Genomic DNA, 23,536 nt, shown 5'->3' on the forward strand with positions numbered 1-23,536 from the left:
ATTCTATCTAGGAAGCAATTTCTAGCAGGGCTCCTGGGAAACCCAATAAAAATGACAAACTTCTCCAAAACCAGCCACACTTAAACAATGAATTCAGAGGCAACCTCATACATTGAATTAACACTAAATTATATGGTATCATTATTGGATGATCTCTTCTGTATGTAGGCAGTAGTTATTTTAAGAAGAATATAAGTAGGAGAATGTAATTGAAAAGAAAAAGGATCTGAAAATCAGATAAAATATTTTAAAAGTAAATGATTTAAGAAGTAACATGTAAAACTAATCATTACTTTACTACTAATACATTATATTAGAACTAATAGGATCATTAGCTCCCATGTCTAAAGATAAAAAATTTCAATTTACCACTAAAAAGCCATAAATGGTGGACAATTTTCTTCATTTCATTTTCCAAAATATAAATATTTGTTTAATTGCAATATGTTTATCTTTTCTTTCTTAAGAAGATCTGGAGACACAGGGTCTCCCTTTTGCCTTATTTGCTCCCTGTGATTATTTGAACATAATTTATTTCAGACTATTTAATGGTATCATATTTCCTTTTCCTCAACTTTCTTGGAGACTGTCTGCATTGGGCTTGGCATGAATGGACAGGCTGGTTCCACATAAAGAGTCAAAGCAGTTGGTCTCAAACACTACTTTAAGAGTGCTTTGTCTCTTTATCATGTAACACCAAAGGGAAGTATAATCCTTTATTCACCCTTTGGCAAGTAAGATAATTACCTGATCTTCCAGTTTGTCCTTCATCTTTCTTTTCTTCCCCACAAGGAGCTGACTACATTCAGAATATGTTAATTTCTTATCATTCCAAATAAATACATGAATTTAAAAAGTGATTTTACAGTACAATGGGAAGAACTACATAATTCTTTTGCCTGTAGTTTACACATTCCATATACCCAGTCACCTGAAATGTTCTTAAAAATCTTTAATGATTCCATGTACCATTATTCTCTCATCCATAAAGGCACAGAAGATCTTTAAAGAGTTTTAAAGAAATTTGAGAAGGAGCAGAGAGTTAGTCAAAGCAAGAAGCAAGGGCCAGGAAGAAGTTAAGAGTTGCTCAGGGTGATTGAAGAAGTATGCAAGCAAAGAATGACCTCACATTTCCAAGAACAGAGAAATGGGGCAGAACCAAAAGACCAAGTGGTTGCAAAAGAGAAGAAAGCGAGGGGACAATGTCTGATTTATCTCCCTCAGTGGTGATAATGGTCACGTGCCTTTGACCAATGGGGTAGCTAGTAGCAACCTTCCATCACTAAAGCAGCTGAAACATTGATTTTTACCAGTGAAGGAGATCCAGTTGTCTTGCTACTCCAGAGGATGGCAGTTCTTGTTCTCAGCCACAAGTAGGGGTGACAGTCAGCAAGAGTCAGGATGGAGAAAAGGAGCAAGGGAGAGAGAAAAAAGGAGCAAGCGAGAGAGAGAAAGGGAGAGAGTAGGGCAGGACAGTCACGCATCAGGAAAGTACAACTTGTGCTACATTACTGCTTAGGCAATGTGTACTATAGGCATAAATCACAAACAGTATACTATGTACTACTAATGAATTTCTGAAAAAATAGTTCTATGAAACCTTTTTGATATCAAAATATCTTTGCTCTTCCTTGAGTTTTTGAAATCTTTCAAGTTCCTCAAAATGCAAATGGGCAAGATCTTCTTTCACGTGTTTATATTTTTCTTGAAACCTGTATGTAACCCGCATCAGATTGAAATCAGTTTGACGTGGTATCATGTGTCTAAGTCTCTAAATGGAAAAAGCATTTCAAAAGATTTTGTTATTAGAGAATGAAGAGTACATTTTCATTATAAGTGCCAATAAAATTTGCCTTCAAAATGAAATTCTTTGAATTACTATTGTTGTTAGGCTAAATTCAAGCCCCATTTCAATTACTCATATTCTTTGCGGCGGAGTTTCGCTCTTGTTTCCCAGGCTGGAGTGCAATGGCGCGATCTCGGCTCACCGCAACCTCTGCCTCCTGGGTTCAGGCAGTTCTCCTGCCTCAGCCTCCTGAGTAGCCTGGATTACAGGCACGAGCCACCATGCCCAGCTAATTTTTTGTATTTTTTAGTAGAGGCGGGGTTTCACCATGTTGACCAGGATGGTCTGGATCTCTTGATCTCGTGATCCACCCGCCTCGGCCTCCCAAAGTGCTGGGATTACAGGCGTGAGCCACCACGCCCGGCCAATTACTCATATTCTTAATTGATGTAAGTGCAATTACAAAAACATTACTATTTGTGTTCCTTCTTTCAAAATAGCCTCATATATACTTGTAGAGTTAAACTTTTTAACTGAGTTTAATTTTCAGTGGGCCGGGCGTGGTGGCTCAAGCCTGTAATCCCAGCACTTTGGGAGGCCGAGGCGGGTAGATCACGAGGTCAAGAGATCGAGACCATCCTGGTCAGCATGGTGAAACCCCGTCTCTACTAAAAATACAAAAAATTAGCTGGGCATGGTGGCGCGTGCCTGTAATCCCAGCTACTCAGGAGGCTGAGGCAGGAGAATTGCCTGAACCCAGGAGGCGGAGGTTGCGGTGAGCCGAGATCGCGCCATTGCACTCCAGCCTGGGTAACAAGAGCGAAAATCCGTCTCAAAAAAAAAAAAATAAAATAAATGAATAAATAAATAAATAATTTTCAGTAAATGGTATTTATACTCTTGGAAATACATTTTTGCAGAAATAATTTCATTAAACCAATTTTAACATATAAGAGATAATATAAGAAGCCAGATTCTTCCCATTGCTTAGCCACTCCTTAGTAAAAAGTGAAGAAACATTAAAACTTCCTACGTTTGTGTTTCAGCTTTACTACCTACTAGCTGCATGAAATTGTGCGAGTTAGCTAATCCATTGGGCTTTAGTTTCATCATCTGCAGAATGGAATATTAAAAGTACCTATCTTTTATGACTGTTGTGAAGATTAAGTGAGATAACATTTATAAAGCACCTAACACAGGGCTTGGCATGTCACTAGGTAGGTTCAATAAATTTCAACCATTATTAATATTACCTGCATCTCTTTTCATCTAGTATCAAAGAAGATGACATTTCTACTTCTTTCCTAGGATATCACCTCTTCCATACAAACCATTGACTGCATACTCCTCGTTTCATCCCAGAGGGCCTTTTCCCATCTGGTTCTTTTACCATTTTTATCTCTCCTGTCACTGATTCTTTTTTCAACTGATAAGTTGCCCAGTCTCTCGGTCCATAAAACAAGCAATCTCATACTTCACTTGAGCTTTTCTCTCCTACTGTTCTCTTCTTTACCTCCACATTTCTTGAAAGAATAATATATGCTACCCTCTTCCTCATTTCCAATGTCCTTCTTAACTCATTGTATTCCATACCACTCCAATAGAACATTATTTTCTCCCTAATACATAAGCTCTAAGAGGGTTGGGGCTTTTCCTGTGTGTTTGTTGCACAAGTGCTTGACAAAAAGTAGGAGCCCAATAAATATTTGTTCAGTGAATGAACTATTGACTCTGGAAGTTCACCCGTGACCAACTTCAAATGAGCTAATAGGCTCTTGTCTTCATCTACACAGCTCTTATAGCACTTGCTACTGTTGACTGCTTTACAGTTTATTATATATAAACTGTATATAAAATCCACTCCAGTTAATCCACACTTCTTCTTGAAGTTGCAAATATGTCCAATTCTGAACTCTGAGGCAGAAAGAAATAAGCATCCTTGTTTTTATAGTTGGGAATATTGAAGCTGAGAGTTGTTTAGAGGATGGCTCAAAGTTAACCAGCTTGCAAGTGAAGGAGGCCTAATGCAATATTAAATTATTCATATTAAGCCTTATCGGATTTCTAGTTCTCAGAGTGCTGAGTCCATTCTGCTACCAGACTTGTAACGATATCCATGAAGAATGGGCAAATATAAACACGGAGATGGCCCTCATATCTATTATGTCATTGCTGCTTCAAAAATTAAATTTAAAAATATAATTCTGCCCATTTATATTTACTGTTTTGCATCAGTGCGGCACTCAAGATTATTCCAGAGGCCCTGTAAAAGTTAATGCACTTTGTTTACCATAGGGAATTGCATAAGAACTGGGGAGAATTGTCAACTAAAAAGTCATATAAATTAGTCAGTAACACATTTAATGAGTATTTACAATGTTTGAAGCGTTGTACTAGACATACTTATCAAATCTGATGTACTAAAAATCTGGTAAGATCATATGACAAATAAATAATGAATCGTTAGCCAACAATATCAGTATCAGGAGGGTAAAACCAAGAATGTGAGAATTATACTCTAGAGTTCCAAAGGAAGAAACCACATGTACTGAGCTGTACAGTAGACAGAGAAGAACAGTTTGGGGAAGAGGAGAGATGAGAAGGGTGAGTTTGGGTGTGGGGGAAGGAAGAGCAGGAATAGTCGTGTTTAAGCACAGATTGTCAATTAATGGAGAAGAAAGAAACACTATGCTGAGGACTAGAAAAAAGTAAAAATAGGTTTCTGAGCAGAAGAATCCAATAAAAATTAAATTTAGGAAAGATTCATTTAGCAGTTGATTGACTTTTCCGGAAAGACTGAAGATTAAGAGACATTTTAGCAGGTTGCTGCAGTAGCTGATAAGAAGATCTGAGCAGAAATGATAGGGTAGACACAGGAAGAGAGGAGCAGGCACAAAAAGTACTAGTCCTGTAGTCCCAGCTACTTGAGAGGCTCGTGTGGGAGGACAGCTTGGACTCAGGAGTTCGAGACCAGCATCAGCAAAAGAGCAAGGCCCTGACTCTCAAAAACAACAACAATAAAAGTACTGGAAATTATAAAAAGAGTTTGATAAGCTATTGCCAATATGGATAGGATAGAGAGAGATGTCAAAAATGGGTAAATAAATTCAAAACATGAATATAAAATAAAACCCAAGTAAGGCCAGTAACATATGTAAGGGATATATATATATCTCTAATGAGGCTTCTTTGTGAATTCAATATTATTGTCATTTCTCTTTACCAAGTTTTACACTGTGACATACTTATTATGCTTTTTTATGTACCTACCTCTTGAAAAGTATCCCTTTTCATGTTTTGAAGTCTTAAATTTGTCAGAGGTTGCATGGTTTGCATCTCCAATCTAGTCAATCCACTTTTCTTCTTTTTCTGAAGAGCAATGTACAATTGATATAAAAGCTTTGTTGCCACCCCAGGCTTTTCTGTGATGATGCCATGGGCCACATTCTGATCAAACTGCACACCCAGAAGGTGAAGTGTTGGCTCCAAGCGAGAAAAATTATTAAGTTTGGCACTTGAAACCCTGGACAGTAAAATATTTTACATAATTAGACATTAGCATTAAATTAAAGACAAACAACAAATATCAGAGGTATTATCATGATCCAATATTCTGAATTATTTCGTGTTCTTTTAACTGTATCATTCTTCTCTAAAACCACTCTAATGTAAATGCATTGAGATTTTTAATTGACCATGTCTACCTGAATTGTATGCATTCATTTCTCTTAAATGGCTACACTAAAACTTTTCTGATCTAAATTGACAATAGAATTTCTTCAGAAATGAATAAAGAAGTCACAACACCTAAACTTGATATTACTGTTCCTAGTATACTATTTCTCAAGAGATTGCATTCAGGTAGTGGTTCTAAGTCTTTTGTTTTTGAATCACAGATACCTTTGAAAATCTGAGAGCTATGGAACATTTTTTTACAGGAAAAAAAAACATATATTTATACATATAGACAGAGAGTATATAACATCTTAGCATGTTTTTGAACCTCTTATAGTCTAACCTAAAAGTGCTCATCCCCTAAAAGGATGTGGAGCTGAGGAAATGTAAGAGTGATTTCTAAATATGAATGAGGAGCGAGCACCATGAGACGGCCAATGTCAAGAAAAGTAGTGATGTAATACCTTGAATTCATGTTGTGGACATGTGGTGCAACTTACTGTCCTGTTTCCTCTGTGTACTGATAATTCTTTTAACAGAAATACTTAGTGACATATACTTAGTATATTATACTACATCAATCAAACTTCAAATAAAATATTTTAAATTAGTAAAAGAGAAACAGTCCTTGGAGGAGACAAAGAGATAATGCATGCTACAGGAAAACCTTTTCAGCATGAGACTAAAGATACTTTTTTGAAGGTCTTCTCAGGTCCAATTTTGCATTTTGTTTCTCCACAAATCACCATACAGTTGGAGATACAACATTTGCCTAAAATGACTCAGGTAAAGCAGACCATGTTTTGAAGAGTATGATTGTGAAAGAAGATAGTCAAATCAACAACATGTGCTTCCATTCTCTGGGCAGGCATCTACCACCCCTTCTGATCTTCCATCACAGTCATCCTTTCATGCCCTTCTCATCCTAGGAGTCCTGTGTGCTTTGCTCACTACACATAATTGGAAAGACATGAACTGAGAGCCATCTGTCAGAGCTTTGGTCTGGGTTATAACCTTGGGCTACAGATTTTAAGGTCATGCTAATTCAGGAGGGAGAGTCCAAAAGCAAACATTACCTATTTCCAAATTTTGTCAATGCTTAGCTCTGCGTTCAAGAAAAAGAGGGAAGAGTTTTCTCTTTCTCTTACTTGTATCATGTGCCTCCCAGAATGCAGTTGATAAGCCTGTTAATGTTATAGTTCAGTTATCTACTAGGGTTTAAATGTCGTTTATGAACTCGCCAAAGTATGCAGGTATAACAATACTTCTTTCTGGAAGTTTATTTCTAATCAATCAAAATTTGGGGAACATAACTTGTGTGTCAATTGGTGGAAGCCGAATCTTGTTAAAACATGGGTAGAACTGGAATGACAGGATAATCAACAGTTGTTTATTTGAACACAGAAAAACCACTGGGACATCTTTGTCCTGGAGACAGAGCATATGAAGTAAATGATAACTTCTGAAGGAATAAGAAATGTATGTTAGAAAAAGCCTTTTCCCTCTCTACTAGCAGTCCTTACTTTCCAGGAGGCTACCTATCTCCTTCCCTTCTTGCCATCTGGTGAGGGAATACATCTTCTTACAAGGTAAGTAGTTGCTGTCCTCCCAGAAATTGTCTTGACTGTTTACTTTTAAAAAGATGAATCTGGCCAGGCGCAGTGGCTCACACCTGTAATCCCAACATGTTGGGAAGCTGAGGTAGGCAGATCACGAGGTCAAGAGATGAAGACCATCCTGGCCAACATGGTGAAATCCCATCTCTACTAAATTTACAAAAATTAGCTGGGTGTGGTGGTGTGTGCCTGTAGTCCCAGCTACTTGGGAGGCTGAGGCAGGAGAATGGCTTGAACCTGGGAGGTGAAGGTTGCAGTAAGCCAAGATCATGCCACTGCACTCCAGCCTGGCAAAGAGTGAGACTCCGTCTCAAAATAAATAAATAAATAAAAATTTAAAAATTAAAAAAAAAGACAAATCCTCTCAATTTTCACATTTGTGAAGTAATAAAAATATTCAAATCGGGGTATTCTTTCAGAGTTAGATGAGTTATTCCTAGAATTAAATCATTTCCAAGATGAGTAACTCTGAGTTACTTACAAAATATATTTCCAGTTTACATTTTAAACCAAAAAAATAAAAGTGTTAGATAAGATCCCCAAATGATGAGCCCTGGCACAAGTTGTCTAAAAATTAGGCTATGACAAAAAAGGGATTATTTTCCTCATCAAATATACCATTACAAAGGTCATATGAGATTGACTTATCCTTGTCTTATTTAAAAGATCATGTGCCCTGGGGAAAAAATGGGTTGTTCCAAGAATTGAAGATGGATGATATTTCGTTCTCAATAGAAGTAGGACCCTCTTCCCACATTAAGGAATGGAATGACTCTTGGTGAGAGAGAAAGTTAGTCCTTTGTAGTATATGACAAGCAGCGCTGTCACACAGGACACACACGTGTCCAAAGGTGGAGCAAGAGTGTGAAATCCACCCTCTGCTGAGATTGCTAAGCCCTGTCCCTGGCATGAGACTGCTTCTTCCAAAATAGGGCTCCTTTTTCCTTGTACAAACGCTTCTCTGTTCACCAAGGCCTGCATTTTTACAACTGTTTCCAGCTAGATGGGGACCCTTTTTCCATTTCACACATAGGCCCTCTGTGGTCCTGCCAACAAGAGCCACTTCGGTATACGTGAAACACTGCATCTGTGATCTGGTCAGGATAGTCCTTGAACTTTTCCATGGTTTAGTAGATATACTCTCTGACATCACTCATTTATTCATTGAAAACAATATTATGAGCCTGCTCATAATATTATGGGCCAGGACAATGCTTAGAGCACAAAGAATAAACACACTCTGCAACTTTCAGGATATTTGCAATCTAGTTGAGGAGTAAACATTCATTTCTCATTCATCAAACATTGCTTGGGCACCTTCATTTGGCAGGTGAGTTCTTATTAGAACTGATAGATAAATAAATAATTACAACTTGATAAAGATAATGTAATAAGGAAACGGATGTCCAAAGTATTATTAAAACAAAGAGAAAAGGGAAACCAAATCTACCAAGAAAGTAAAAGCAGAGTTTAGAGAAGGAGAAAAATTTTACCCGGCCCTTCAGAATAAATACAAGTTTCTTATGGTAGAAGTGAAAAAATAACATTAATTTTCAAAGGTACGAGGCATAACAAAAACATATGATGTGTGTGGACCAGAGAAGCTTAGGTTAGGATTCTAGGTTGATGGGAAATATAGCTGGAAAGGTGAATGAGTGTCACACTGAGAAGCACCTTGTAAGCCATGACCTTTAGAATGACAGAGACTGGAACACTCGAGTTTCTTAAGCTGATGGGGATATCACAACTACAGATGTGAGTGTAGAGTTTTAGTTTCGTGTTGGGAAGTCTAAACAAGGTCTCTCTCTGTAGAATTTACTAGGAAATGCAGTAAGTTAAAATACATTTGCTGAAAGCTAAATATGCACCAGGCCTATGTTAAGCCCTAGAGATACAAAGAAAAATAACCTAATACCCCTAACTTCATCATGTTTTGCGCAATGTGAAAGAAACACAGATAAAGAAATTCACAAAAAAGTGATCAGTGTTATAAAAATTAAATGTTTAAGTTGAATCTCTAACTTTGATAAAGGATAAACAGCAGCAACAACAACAAAAGGATTGGAAATCTGGTTACGTGCAAGTTATAACCCATCAATCTGTACGTATAAGAACTCCTGAGAAAGCACAAAAAAGAGGAGGAGGGCATGGACACTGGCCTACTTACCCTGGCATTTTTATACCTTGGAGCCTAATCCAGCCTCTTAGCAGCAAAGCTAGGAACAGAGTGAGCGAAGGGCTGAGAGGGCAGGCAGAGGGGGCGGCTGGGGCTAGCAATGAATTTATATGCCATGTCCTTGAGGAAGAGATGCATATGAGATGTAGGTATGGGTTAGAATGTTACCCTGTATACTAGAAGCTCAAGAAATTGGATGAGATTAGCAAAAAGGGGTTTATTTGGCATGACAGTATAGTTTTAATCTATGGCTTCTTTTGTATCATACAGTTACTGTATGTAAAATTAGCATAATCTGTTTTATGAAAGAATAATTCACCTCTAGTGTGGAAATATCAGAGATGCTTTTGCCCAGAAGTCTTATAACATAGGTGCAGCTTCACAAAGGCCTATCATTACAGGCAAACAAAACCAAGAAATACCTGAGCAGGAAGTATCAGGTTAAAATATTATGAATTTGAAGTAGATCTTCATAAATGGTAGAGTAAGAACCTCCAAAAATCTGTTTGTCTTTAAAGGCAACAATAACGTTGATGAAAATTGTAAAAATCAACTTTTTCATAACTCTAGAAATTAGCTAAAGGTTTCCAATAACTCAAGGAGCATTTATTTAAGAAGAGCTGCTGAATAGTGGTAACAACAGAGAGCTTTTTGTCACTTTAGCTTGCTCCATTTCCACATCCCTCTCCCTAGCTCCATAGTGGCTGTGAAAACCAGCAGCAGACTTACAACCATGGCAGCTATAAAAACCACCAGTTTGGCAGTTATCAAAGCAGATAGATTTGAAGCACCTTCAAAAGACCTATCTTCAGAGCGTTGCTTTTTTTTTTTTTTTTTTTTTTTTAAGACAGAGTGTTGCTCTGTCACCCAGGCTGGAGTGCAATGGCGCAATCTTGGTTCACTGCAACCTTCACCTGCCAGGTTCAAGCTACTCTCCTGCCTCAGCCTCCCAAGTAGCTGAGATTACATCGCCTTCCACCACAGCCAGATAATTTTTTGTATTTTTAGCAGAGATGGGGTTTCACCATATTGGCCAGGCTGGTCTCAAACTCCTGATCTCAGGGCATCCAGCCACCTCAGCCTCCTAAAGTGTTGGGATTGTAGGTGTGAGCTGTCACACCCAGCCCAGAGTGTTGCTATTTAACTAACCAGTAGCATTTTGAAAATCCCCATTTTCAGGCCTTGTCATTATTTGACCTGATAGAGCTTGCTTACTGAAAAAAGTCCTATCTCAAGGGTGTTGGTAAAAAACAATTATAGCAATTATTTATAATCAAAGTTACCCGAGACAGTAAAACCAGGTGGAGCAAAGAAGAGCCTGGCCAAAAACTAAAAAAGGAAGACCTATGAATGAGATGTCTATTAGGGACTCTGAGGCCATATGATGTGTAGGAATGTATGGATGCCTAGGAAAGACATGAAGAGGTACAAATCTCTCACCTTTGGCTGACTTTGAAACGTTGCACAAGCAGGAAGTAAAGCCTAAGGGAAAATTGTAAACTTCCAGAGCACTGAAAACATGCTGCAATCCACTCACAGAGTTTCTCAGCAATGGAAAATGTATTGGTTCAAGATATTGAAAGATATCTCTATTCAGTTGCTGACCACTAAGCTAATCAACTAGAGATTTTAGTTGCAGTACGCAAGATGGAATACAGACTTTACAGAATTAGTCCAGGAGAGTCACTAAACAAAAACAAAACAAAACGAAACAAAAAGCAGAAGCAGCAGCAGCAACAGCAAACCCTGAGAATTTGTAATAGTCTGAATTGATACTTTATATTATTTTAAATGTCCAGTTTTCAAAAATATGAGACACACAAACAGGAAGCTATGACCTATACATAAGGAAAAAACGTGAATAGAAACTCTGTGGGGAAGTCTTGGACAAAGACCTTCAATGGCCTATTATAAATATGTTCAAGAAAGGAAAAGAAACCATGTATATAAATTATTTTCCTGCTTAGACAAAAAAAAAAGTGCAGCTTACTGCCAGTGCTCATTTAATTTTACATAAATATAATCTTTGAGGCTGAAGTAAGTCTGACTAATTTTCAATGTAAAAATAAAATATAAAAACTGTTCTTGGAGTTATTTCTAAACAGAACAAACACCAGGATCATCTCAATCATCAGAATCGTGTATTTTGGAAAAATTAAATTCGTCAAATAAATCTTCAGCCAACAACTCTTGGAGAACACATTAACATTATGCATAGGAATGCTATGTTTTCTAGAATTTGACATTTTTGGTGATTGAGAATTACTACATTTTGTAAATTGAAACACCACTACTAAAAGCACAATCCTGTAAATAGAATGACATCTTTTGTTTCCAAAGTCTATATACTAGAGCAATGCAAAAACAATAATAAAAGCAAGATATTTCATGGCAAAGTTATCTCAGGGTAAATGCTGCAGCTGCAAGCACTGCCAGCTAGTGTTCTCAGGGTAAATGGGAAAACAGTTAAACTTAAAAGAAAGTATGAGAATATTGTTTCAACAAAAGAGAATATCAATAAAGAAACTGAAATTATAAAAATAGAAACAAAGTGAAATTCTGAAGTTGAAATGTACAACTGAAATAAAATCATTCACAGTAGGAGTTCAACAGCAAATTAGAGTTAACAGAGTTTTAGTTAACAACTAAAACTATTCAAGGGAGGGAAAAAAGAAAAAGCTTGAAGAAAAATGACCAGAATCTCAAAACATATAAGTCCACTCTAATCATGAGAAAAACATCAGAGAAATTCCAACTGAGTGACAATCGCATCACTAGTATTCTTCAAAACTGCCAAGATGATCCAATAAAAGAAAAGTCTATCTGAATAAATATCACATTCAAGAAGAACCTAAAGAGATATAATTATTAAACATAATATGATATGCTGGATAGGATTCTGGAACAAAAAAGACATTAGGTAAAAAATTTTAAAAAATCCTAAATGGCATATAGATTTTATTTGACAATAATATGCAAATATTGGCTCATTAATTGTAATAAATGTACCACACCAATGTAAGATGCTAGCAATAGGTACGACTAGATATGGACAATATAGGAAATCTGTGTATTATGTTGATAATTATTCTGTAAATCTAAAACTGCACTATAATAAAAAGTTTAATAATTAACAAAGCCTCAGAGACCTACAGGACATCACCAAGCATACCAATATACACGTAACTGGAGAATGATATGGGAGAGAGAAAGAATGGGGACAAAAAGAATCTTTGGAGAAATAGTGGCCAAAACTTCACAAATGTAATGAAAGATATGGATCCACACATCCAAGAATCTCAATGAACTACAGTATTATTCACAAAGATATCTACACCTGGATGTATTATAGTCAAACTCTTTTTTTTTTTTTTTAAAAACAGCTTTATTGCAGTATAATTGTTATACAAAGAAGTATACATATTTAACATGTACAATTTGATGAGTTTGGATGTAATGCAAATACCCATGATATCATCCCCACAATAGAGGTAATAGACATATCTAATGCCTCCCAAATTTTCCTTGTGCTTGTTTTTTTAAAATTTTTTGATACTATCATCTTATTATCTTGTTAATGTCTTTAGGAACCGTAGTGGTATTCTCTTGTTCATTACTAAAATTGATGGTCTGCGCGCTCTTTTTCTCTCTCTTCACTAATCACTTCTGTTTGGAGGCTATCAATTTTATTATCTTTTCAAAGAAACAACTTTTATATTTGTTGTCTGTTTCTTTGGTATGTATGTTTGTCTTCTATATTAATTCTGCATTTATTTTTGTTTGCTTCCTCCCCCAACTCCTGAGTTTCCTAGAGTTTGATTTTTTATTTAAAACATTTTTTGAGATGTATACTTATCTATTACTTTTTTAAAATACACATATTTAAGCTGCATCCAAATGTTGATGGGTAAGGTACCCGTTAGAGTGTGTGTGTGTGTGTGTGTGTGTGTGTGTGTGTGTGTATGTAATATCTAGTTCATTTATATTCAGCATTATATTAACTGAATTACTATTTGTTTTCTGTTTATCTTACCTCAGCTTTCTTGCCTTTTATTGATTAGTCACTTTATAAATTATCCTTTCATTTCCCTCACTTATGAAGTTGTCACCTTTACTATTTTTTTGTGGTTCCTCTAAAGATAAAAACACACATCTTTAACTTCTTCCAGTGTGATATAATTTAGTATTTTAACCACTTCTGAAAAATTCTAGGATTTTAAAACTCTTGAAAGACAAAGACAGAGATAATCTTAAAAGCATCAAGAGAAAAACAAGTTATCAAACACAAGAGCTTCTTTATAAAATGAGCAACTGACTTCTCATCAGAAATTAGGAGGGCCAGGAGACAGTCAGATGACATGGTCACAGTGCTGAAAAAGAAAAACTGTAAATCAAGTCTTCTATGTCTGGTAAAAATATGTATCAACACTGAAGGATAAGCAAAAACTAAGATCACTCACTGTCAACATATCTGCCCTATAAGAAATACTAAAGAGAATCCTTAAGGCCTAAATGAAAGGACAATATTCAGTAACTCAAATCACATGAATAAATTTTAAAGCACATCAGTAGAAGTAACTACAAAGAGTAACATAAAAATAGTTTAAACATATTTTTGTTTATAACTATTTTCTTCTTATCTGATTTAAAAGTTAAATGCATACAGCAATAATTATACAACTAACTTGATGTACTTAAGATGTAATTTATATGATAAAAATAGCACAAAAAAGGAGGAGACAATTGAGATACACTGGAGCAAATTTTTTTCTATACTACTGAAATTAAAGTAGTATTCATCTGAATAGTTTGATTTAAAGTGTTAATTTTAATCTTCATGAAAACTACTAAGAAAATGACTCAAAAATATAGTAAAAGAAACAATAAGGGAATTAAAATCGTATTAGAAAATATCTAACACAAAAGAAGGCAGTACCAGAGGAGTAAAAAAAAACCATAAAGCATATAGAAAACAAATATCAAAATCACACATTTAAATCCTGCTCCCTAATTAATAAATGGATTAAATAACTACAATTACAAAGAGGGAACTAGAAGAATGGATGTATAATCCAATTACATGCTTTCTACAAGAAAATACAGTTTAGATTCAAAGACACAAATTTGTTGAGAGTAAAAGGATGGAAAAACATATATCAGGAAAATAATAACCAAAAAAGGACTGGAGTGACTATACTATCAGGCAAAATTGACTTTAAGAAAAAAAAGTATTATTTGATAATAAGAATATTTTATATTGTTAAAAAGGTCAATCCCTCAAGAAGACATAACAATTATAAACATACATGTATCTAACAATGGAGCCACAAAATACATGGAGAGAAAATGGAAAGAATTAGAGGGAGAAATAGACAATTCAAAAAGAATAGTTTGAGACTTTGGTTCCAACTTTCAATAATGGATACAGCAACTAGGCACAAGATCAGTAAGGAAATGGAAGACCTAGATTACACTATAAACAGATATCTATACATATATCTATAAACAATCTATTGAACAACAATAGAATATGTACATTTAAGTACATATAAAACATTTTCAAAAAGAGAACATGCATTAGACCATCTTTAAAAACAGCTTCAATAAACGTTACGCTCTTTTAGAATTTGTCTAGCAGGTTTTATAGCTTTTGCCAGAAAACCTCCCACACACAAAAAAAATTTTCATTAAGTTTAAAGAGATTGAAATAACTGTGTTGTCCAGTGACAATGTAATTAACTTAGAAATAAATAATATAGCAAATTTGGAGAATTCAGAAGTACATGGAAATTAAATAACATACTCCTAAGTAACAGTGAATCAAAGAAGAAATCACAAGAGAAATTAAAATATTATTTTAGATAAATAAAGATGCAAAATGACATACTAAAACCTATGTGATGCAGCTAAATCAGTGCTTAGAGGGAAATTTATAGCTATCAATCCAAATATTAAAAAAGAAAATCTCAAATGAAAAAGTTAATCATGTATAACAAGAAACCAGAAAAAGAAAACTACACCCAAAATAAGCAGAAGGCCAGAAGTGACACTAAGAACAGAAATAATAAGGTAGCTGCTATGGTTAAGCTTTGTGTTCCCACCCAAATCTCATCTTGAACTGTAATCCCTGTAATTCCAACATATCCAAGAAGATACCTGGTGGGAGGTGACTGGATCTTGGAGGCAGTTTCCCCTATGCTGTTCTCATGAGAGTTGAGTGAGATCTCATGAGATCTGATGATTTTATGAGAGGCCCTTCCCACTTTGCTACTCACTCTTCTCTCTCCTGCTGCCTTGTGAAGAAGGATGTGTTTGTTTCCCCTTCTGCCATGATTGTAAGTTTTCTGAGGCCTCCCTAGCCATGTGAAAGTATAAGCCAATTAAACCTCTTTCCTTTATAAATTACCCAGTCTCAGGTATATATTTATAGCAGTGTGAAAATAGACTAATACAGTAAATTGGTACTGCAGAGAGTGGGGTACTGCTACAAAGGTACCCAAAAATGTGGAAGTAACTTTGGAACTGGGTAACAGGCAAAGATTGGAAGAGTTTGGAGGGCTCAGAAGAAAACAGGAAAATGTGGAAAAGTTTGGAACTTCCTAGAGTTGTTGAATGGCTTTGACCAAAATGCTGACAGTGATATGGACAATGAAGTCCAGGCTAAAGTGGTTTCACATAAGATAGTATAGTATTTGCACATAATCTACATACACCCTTCTGTATATTTTCAATCATCTCTAGATTACTTATTTAATTCCTAATACAAAGCTGCATGTTACTTCATTCTTGTGGATTCAATGTAGTACTCAGTTTGTGACAAATACAAGTTTTGATCTTTGGAACTCTGTGAAATTTTTTCCCCAAATATTTTTAAATTGCAATTGGTTGAATCAATGGATGTGGAAATCATGGACACAGAGGGCCAGCTGTATTTGGGTTGTTTCTACTTTTTGGCTATTATAAATAATCTGCTACGAACATTGTGTTATCACATGGATAGGTTTTCATTTCTCTTGGGTATATATCTAGAAGTGGAATTGTTGGGTTTTGCAGTCAATGTTTACATTTTCAGGCAAACCTAAACAGTTTTGTTTAAGTGCCTGAATTAGTTAAATTCACACTAACATTGTATGAGGGTTTTGATTTTTCCATGTCCTTATCATCACTTGTTATTGTCTATCTTTCTGTTTATAGCCATCCTAGTGGGTGTGAAGTGGTATCTCGTGATCTTGATTTGCATCTTCCCAACCACTAATTGATATGGTTTGGCTCTGTGTCCCCACCTAAATCTCATTTTGTAACTCCTATATTGCCCATATGTTGTGGGAGGAACCCAATGGAAATGACTGAATCATGGGGATGGGTCTTTCACATGCTCTTCTCATGATAGTGAATGGGTCTCTAAGGATCTGATGGTTTTAAAAACAAGAGCTTCTCTGCACAAGCTCTCTCTTTGCCTGCTGCTATCCATGTAAGATGTGGCTTGCTCCTCCTTGCCTTCCATCATGATTGTGAGGCCTCCCCAGCCATGTGGAATTGTAAGTCCAATAAACCTCTTTCTTTTGTAAATTTCCCAGCCTTGAGTATGTTTTTATCAGCAGCGTGAAAATCGAATAATACACTAATGATGTTGAGCATCTATTCATCTCCTTATTAGTGTGTTAGCTTCTTTGGTGAAATGTCTATTCAGATCCTTTGCCTATTGTTAAATTGGGCTGTCCTTTTATTATTGAGTTATATGTGTTACTTATATATTCTAATAGCCAGAAGGAGAAGAAGAACTCATTGGGAACTGGAATAAAGGTGATTTTGCTATGCTTTAGCAAAGAGACTGGCGGCATTTTGCCCCTGCCAAATCTGTGGAACTTTGAACCTGAGAGAATGATTTAGGGTATCTGGCAGAAGAAATTTCTAAGCAGCAAATCATTCAAGAAGTTTGCTGCAGGCATGGAGCCCTCACGGAGAACCTCTGCTAGGGCAGTGCAGAAGGAAAATGTCGGGTCAGAGCCCTGACAAAGAGTCTCCAGTGGGATACTACCTAGTGGAGCTATGGGAAGAGGACAGCTGTCCTCCAGAACCCAGAATTGTAGATCAACCAACAGCTTGCACTATGCAGTTGGAAAAGCCATACACACTCAACACCAGCCTGTGAATGCAGCCAGGTGGGGGCTGTACCCTGCAAAGCCACAGGGGTGGAGCTGCCCAAGGCCCTGGGAGCTCATGCCCTGGATATGAGACATGGAGTCAAAGGAGATGATTTTGGAACTTGAAAGTTTAATGACTGTCCTATTGGGTTTTGATATCTGTGGAGGATCCAAGAACCAATACCCCAAGAATACCAAGGGAGGATTGTATCCACCAAATGATAAATAGATAAACAAAGTGTGGCATGGTATAGCCATATAATCAAAATTATTCAGAAAATAAATAGAAAGGAAGAAATACTGATACTTGCTAATATGGGTGAACCTTGAAAACATTATCCTAAGTGGAAGAAGCCAGTCACAAATCATGTGATTCCATTGATATAAAATGTGCAGAATAGGCAAATTCGTAAAGACAGAAAGTAGATTAGTGGGTGCCAGAGGCTGGGTGTTTAGATAGTGGTGATGGTTGTGAAGATACTAAATATGTAAATATACTAAACACCACTGAATTGTCTACTTTTAAAATGGTGAATTCAGATACATGAATTATATTTCAATATAGTCACTAAAAAAACTATTATGAATTTGGTATTAGTAGGTAAGTTCTATTTTACATTTTTAAAACACAAATAATAATACTAATTATTCACTCAAGGCACTATATAAGTGTAAAATGAGTCCCATTTAGAGATGAGGTCTTGCTGCAACAATTTAACATTCTCTTCTTTGTACTCTTGAGACAATAAAAAATATATGTGCCAGGAGGAACAATTTCCATATCAATGGTCTGCTTGGGTGTTTGAGGTTTGGAAGGGATTTTATGATTAATGATTCGTTGAAGTTAACTTTAGACTTTCCAAATGCCAAAGAAATTAACTTTTCTTTAAAAAGTAGGCTAGGTGTGGTGGCACACATTTAATCCTAACACTTTGGAAGGCTGAGGCAGGAGGATCACTTGAGCCCAGGAGTTCAAGACCAGCCTGGCAATATGGCAAAATCCTGTTTTCAACAAAAATACAAAAATTAGCCAGGCATGGTGGCATGCACCTGTAGTCCCAGCTACGTGGGAAGCCGAGGCAGGAGGATTGCTTGATTCCAGGAGTTTGAGTTGCAGTGAGTTATGATCACGCTACTGTACTCCCGTCTGGGTAACAGAACAAGACCTTGTCTCCAAACAAACAACAACAACAACAAAAAGTAAGGAACAATCTCACTAACCTGCTTTCCAAAAATTCTGAAAAATCATCCTGAAGTTCAAACTTGTGTAGAACTTCTCCAATTAGATAGCCACTGGAAAATGCCTTTGCAAATGACTTGGGACCTGAGTTTCGAAACAATGAGATAAAAAACGTGACTGCAATGTTGTGCATAGAGCTGATAATCTCATTATATATACATATACTAAAGACTACACAACTTAACTTGAACTCAAATGCCACGAATATATTTCTAGAAACATCTTTTAATAACCAAAGGAAAATGCTGATGTTTAACAGTAGGTATTTTATAAAGATCCTCAAATAAATATAAATCAATAATTGATGAAATATACAATTTTGAAGGAAAAGAAAGACAACTGATAAAAATTTTTAAAAATGCTACCAAGAAAATTTATAAATAACATTAGATCTAACAACTAGCCTTCAAAATATTTTATAAAATTATACTCTAATACTTTCATTACCATACAATCTATGATGATAGCATATTTTGACTGAGATGCAAGCTAACTTCTTTTAAACACAGACTTCATTTTAACCTGTAAAACAATGGAAATTTTACTAAACCACTTGCACCTTCTTAAATAAAACCTCCTGAACATAATCAAACTTCTCCTTCATGGTTCAGAGGGGGACACTGTGGTTCAGTTATCGTCCCATGCAATTATGGAGAAACAACCCAGAGGAAAGCTGGCTTTGGGGCCAGGGACATCTGTGTTGGAATCTTGGCTCTGCCCCTCACGAGCCGTGTGACGTTGGGCAACCTGCTTCATCTTCCTGAGTTTCCGCCTCACGTCTAGAACAGAGATAATCACATCTATATCTTATCTCAAAGAGCTATTTAATATTAATAGTTCTCTCTTGCTATTAGTAGTGTTTGAGAATTGCTGGATACCATGCCTGCCACATAGTAGGTACATAATGATAAGTGCAGAAAAAAATTTTTTTAAGTGTTCAATAAAATTTGCTTTCTTTAAAAATGTTCTTAGTTTTGAGTCACTTGTATTTTTCTTATAAGGTAAAACATACAGAGTTACATGGTATTTAAAGATTGTATATAAAATGAATATATATTATCATAGGCCAAAGTCATTATCTCTCTAATTACTTCAAAAACCTCCATAAATCTTCAACATGCTTCCATCAGGTTCCTTTAGGCAACCTTGGTTAAAATGCTATATGTCATTGCAGTTTCATAAATTCAGTCTTACCAGATTGTTCTATTTTACCTGTCTGACTAATAATGAGGTGGCTAATTGACCGGGAAGAAATCACATTTCTTCATGATTTGTAGAAGTTATGCTTGGTTGTATGAGCTAAGTTGCTCCATAACAGCCGCTGCACAGTCTTCACTCCAAAGATTATATCCTATCATAATACTTTTTTGCATACCTGATACCAGCCCACAATTTTATCTAAGACTTTTTAATATCTGTTCTCAAAACCCATTATCCTCAGAGTAATACCCAAGCCTTAAGCTGAGTCAACACAATAATAAAGGTAGTTTAAAAAGATGTCAATGATTCCCACTGATTCTATTTACTCAGGGTGAGCTCTTGAACTATCTAGAATGAGAATCTATTAATTATGATTAAATAATTTTTATTGACAGTAGAAAAAATAAAAGGTAGAAAACTTTCAGGGGAAGCAGTACTTTTGTCTAAGGATCACTTTAGCAACAAGTAAAAAAATGAAACTTTTATAAGCTCCAGGGAAATGAAAGCTTTCAATCACCTAACGTTGTGTTCAGCTATAGGTCACGTGAGAACAGACACACTGCATGTATTCTTAAAGTCTACAGTCTGGCACCTATTAGTGGATTTTAGGACGATTTTCCACAAACAGACCAGTTTCATCATCATTTTAAAACTATTCCGGGCAGAATGATCTCACTCGAAGCCCATGATACATTCTTTCAGAGTTGATGGTTTGATGCCCTTCCTATCAGTCACATCTGTCCTTCCGAAGCTATGTCTTAATGGGAAACACTGAAGCAACTCTTGAGAAAATATGTTTAGAGAACAGTATGTCCTAAAGCTTCCAGCAGAGAATTTGAAATTCATGCCATACGTGAGCTTTATAACTCAGCTAGATCTGTTGTGCCGCCTGGAATACCTTACAGCACAAGTTAAGCTTCAGCTTCATTATCTAAGCACTGAATTGCTCTGACTTTAACACAGCACCACTTAAATATCATAATGCCTTGTGATGCCACTGAAATGAGGATTGGCTTGATCTTATACTAAATGCCATCTGTTATTTAGCAAGTGTCTTCTGGCTTCATACCTCAGTCGTTAAAGCAACTGAAACCCAAATGGCTCCTTTTGCCTCCAATGGGCAAAAGTGTGCCACCTCCTCCTGTGTCCTCCTTCCCTTGCAGACCCCAAAGCTCTGATTGTGACTACAATCCTCAATGTGCCACCCAGGGTGCTCTAGCTGTGTCTTTCACCTCTTCTGTCTGTTGCTTCCTTCTTTCTGCCTTTTCCCTTCTCTTCTCCCTAGCCTATCCCTATTCTTCCCTTAGTTTTCTAAAAAGCCCTTGGACATAGGCCTATTATTCATCTATGGATGTATCTGTGTCTTTCTATTCCTTGGCCATCAGGGTCTTATCCTAGTTTTCGGCTTATTGCTTTCTGTTCAAGAGCTGTTGCTATGTTACCTTCAGGTAATCTCTTTCCCTTGCTGCCTTCCTCTGGGGTTTGCACTGTGCCTGTTGTTCATGTTGACTGAATGCTGAAACTCTAGCCCATGAATAACTGGGGAATACTAAATCCCTCTCCTTCATTTTCAATGTGGCTGACAAATGGTCTGCAGCAAACTGTTTTCTACAAAAAGTCACCAGAAAAATAAAATCATCACCCATTTCCTTTGAAATGGCATGACATATTAATAAGGCAATTATGAATAAAATAGAGGCGTTTATAGTATAAAGGTTAAAGAAAGATGGTAAACACTTATGTACTTCATTGTCAGAGTAATTTATAACAAATAAGCAAGTTCCAGAATATCTGTCTGAAGCTTTTTACGCATAAGACACTTCAGATTTACTGTGTGCCACATCAGCAGAAACTAGAACAATGAGTGAAGAATATAGCAAATGATAAAAGCAACCAAGGGGAAACTTGGAGAAAAAAAAAGAAAAAGAAAAAAGAACACATATAAGAAATTAGACTAAGAAAGCAAAAGCTGAAGAAAAAGTGTATACTTTTAGATTAATAGGACTAATAGATTAACAAGTATAAAATAAGAATATAGATAAGAAGCCAGAGAAAGAGAGAGAGAAAGAGTAAGAGGACAAAGGTGATAGGGAGAGAGAAACAGTGAGGAAAAAAGAAAAAGCAAGAGAAAGCTTATTTTTCTTCTCTTTGGTTTATCATGTTCTTCTTCCTACAAATGTCACTGAATGCTATGACTAATTTCATGACGCCCACCTCTATAAATTAATTTGCACTAACAACTGAAATTCTGTATGGGGAAAAAGAGGCAGGTTGGCTCCAGAACAAGGAACAATGAAAGAAAATGACAAGTAAATAAACCATGGGAGCCCAGTGACAATCTTCATCTTAAACCCAAAATTATGTATATCTGGGATTAAAATTATTCAGCAGCAATTCAACCCTGCCTCTAATATTCCAAGCCACATGCCTGGTCCCCATCACTGAAGTTTCCTTTTGATAATAAATCTTAGATGAGGGTTTATGTGATCAGTCTATGTTAGACTGGGACAGCAGGTGAAATATCGATGTGCCTCTCCATCAAAATGGGCCTGAGCCAGCTGGAGGCAGCACAGAAAGCCATTCACATTCCACGTGGTAATAAGGAGAGCACAGGTTCTGGAGAAAGATTCTCTGTTAGAGAATCTCGTGGCTCATTTATAAGCTGCTTCACCTTGGGCAACTATGTAGCCACAGTTTCTCATCTATAAAAATGAGAAAATGATGGGCTCTATCTTGTAAGAGTAGTTTTGAGAATTAAATACTGTATGTAAAATGCCTAGTATACTGCCTGGTCTACAGTAAAAGCTCAGTGACTATTTTTATTCCTAATTTAAGAAAACAGGTCTTATTAATCACACAAACTGCAAATAACAGATCCTTAGTGATTATAGTACAAACATTCTTGTTTAAAAGACAATTCTGTACTCAGAAAGCAAATAATTGGCAATCCCTGAAATTCATATGCAGGCTCACTCTTTAGGCCAGATAGGCTATATAACTCCCCCACTGATCTGGGGAAGCACGTGTACTTAAACACGGTCTATTTCTACAGCAAAATGTTCAGTCACATTCAGTGAAATGAATGAGGACTAAACAGCCTCATAGCATTTCTGGTCAGGTTTTGCTGCCAAATGAATAATGCACAAAGTTGCAGTTTTCAGAGATTTTTGGATTTTAGACTTTTTAAGGTAAGGGACTGCAGACTCATACCATTTTATGCTCAGTGGCCTTTACTCCTCCTTTACTAGAGTAGGAAAGATCCAGCCTGATAGCCTGCACTATCAACTACATTTTAAAAAACCAAGCAAATTTACTTTCATTTGAGATTAAAAAACAAAACAAAACAAAAACGTGCTGAAGGCTTGGAACTGGCATGGCCCTATCAGGCCATGCTGTTCCTAGAAACTGGCTGGGTGCTCACAGCTAGGCCTTGGCATTGTCCTGCTAAACTTAACCAATTTCACAGCACACCAACATCAGAATCTGTGATCCTGATGGATCAAAACGAAAACAAAATCCCTCTGTAATCATGTCTGAGCTCAGACCAAAACAAGAATATTGTCCAACACAAAAATAACCAAATCTGTCCCTGTTCTGGCTAATAAGAATAATTTTTGCTCCTCTACTAATTTTAGCTTTGCTTTGATCATTTTTATCACCTTCTAAATAAGATTTATTAAGATAGCCAAATCATAAAAT

The 23,536-nt window shown here is 36.2% G+C and overlaps 1 protein-coding gene and 1 non-coding gene across 6 annotated transcripts in view; one reads left to right on the top strand and one right to left on the bottom strand.

Annotated features, from left to right (window-relative positions):
* Positions 1–23,536, bottom strand: part of SPEF2 (sperm flagellar 2) — a 200,400-nt gene that overhangs the window by 168,520 nt on the left and 8,344 nt on the right. For 3 of the 5 annotated variants that reach the window (XM_032278967.1, XM_032278968.1, XM_032278966.1), the window contains exons 2-4: positions 18,619–18,721; positions 5,057–5,309; positions 1,601–1,771 (exon numbers count right to left, since the gene is read on the bottom strand). In XM_032278967.1, the coding sequence (XP_032134858.1) occupies positions 1,601–1,771; positions 5,057–5,309; positions 18,619–18,721 (527 nt within the window). Of the gene's footprint in view, positions 1–1,600; positions 1,772–5,056; positions 5,310–18,618; positions 18,722–23,536 lie in introns of those variants that run through there. The other 2 variants (XM_032278970.1, XM_032278969.1) reach the window with 2 other exon arrangements.
* Positions 14,859–14,919, top strand: LOC116552489. Its single transcript, XR_004269416.1, has one exon. It is a non-coding gene; the product is annotated as a U7 small nuclear RNA (small nuclear RNA).

Source organism: Sapajus apella, unplaced genomic scaffold (assembly GCF_009761245.1).
Source record: "Sapajus apella isolate SASKATOON/1434 unplaced genomic scaffold, GSC_monkey_1.0 scaffold11, whole genome shotgun sequence".
Lineage (NCBI taxonomy): Eukaryota > Metazoa > Chordata > Mammalia > Primates > Cebidae > Sapajus > Sapajus apella.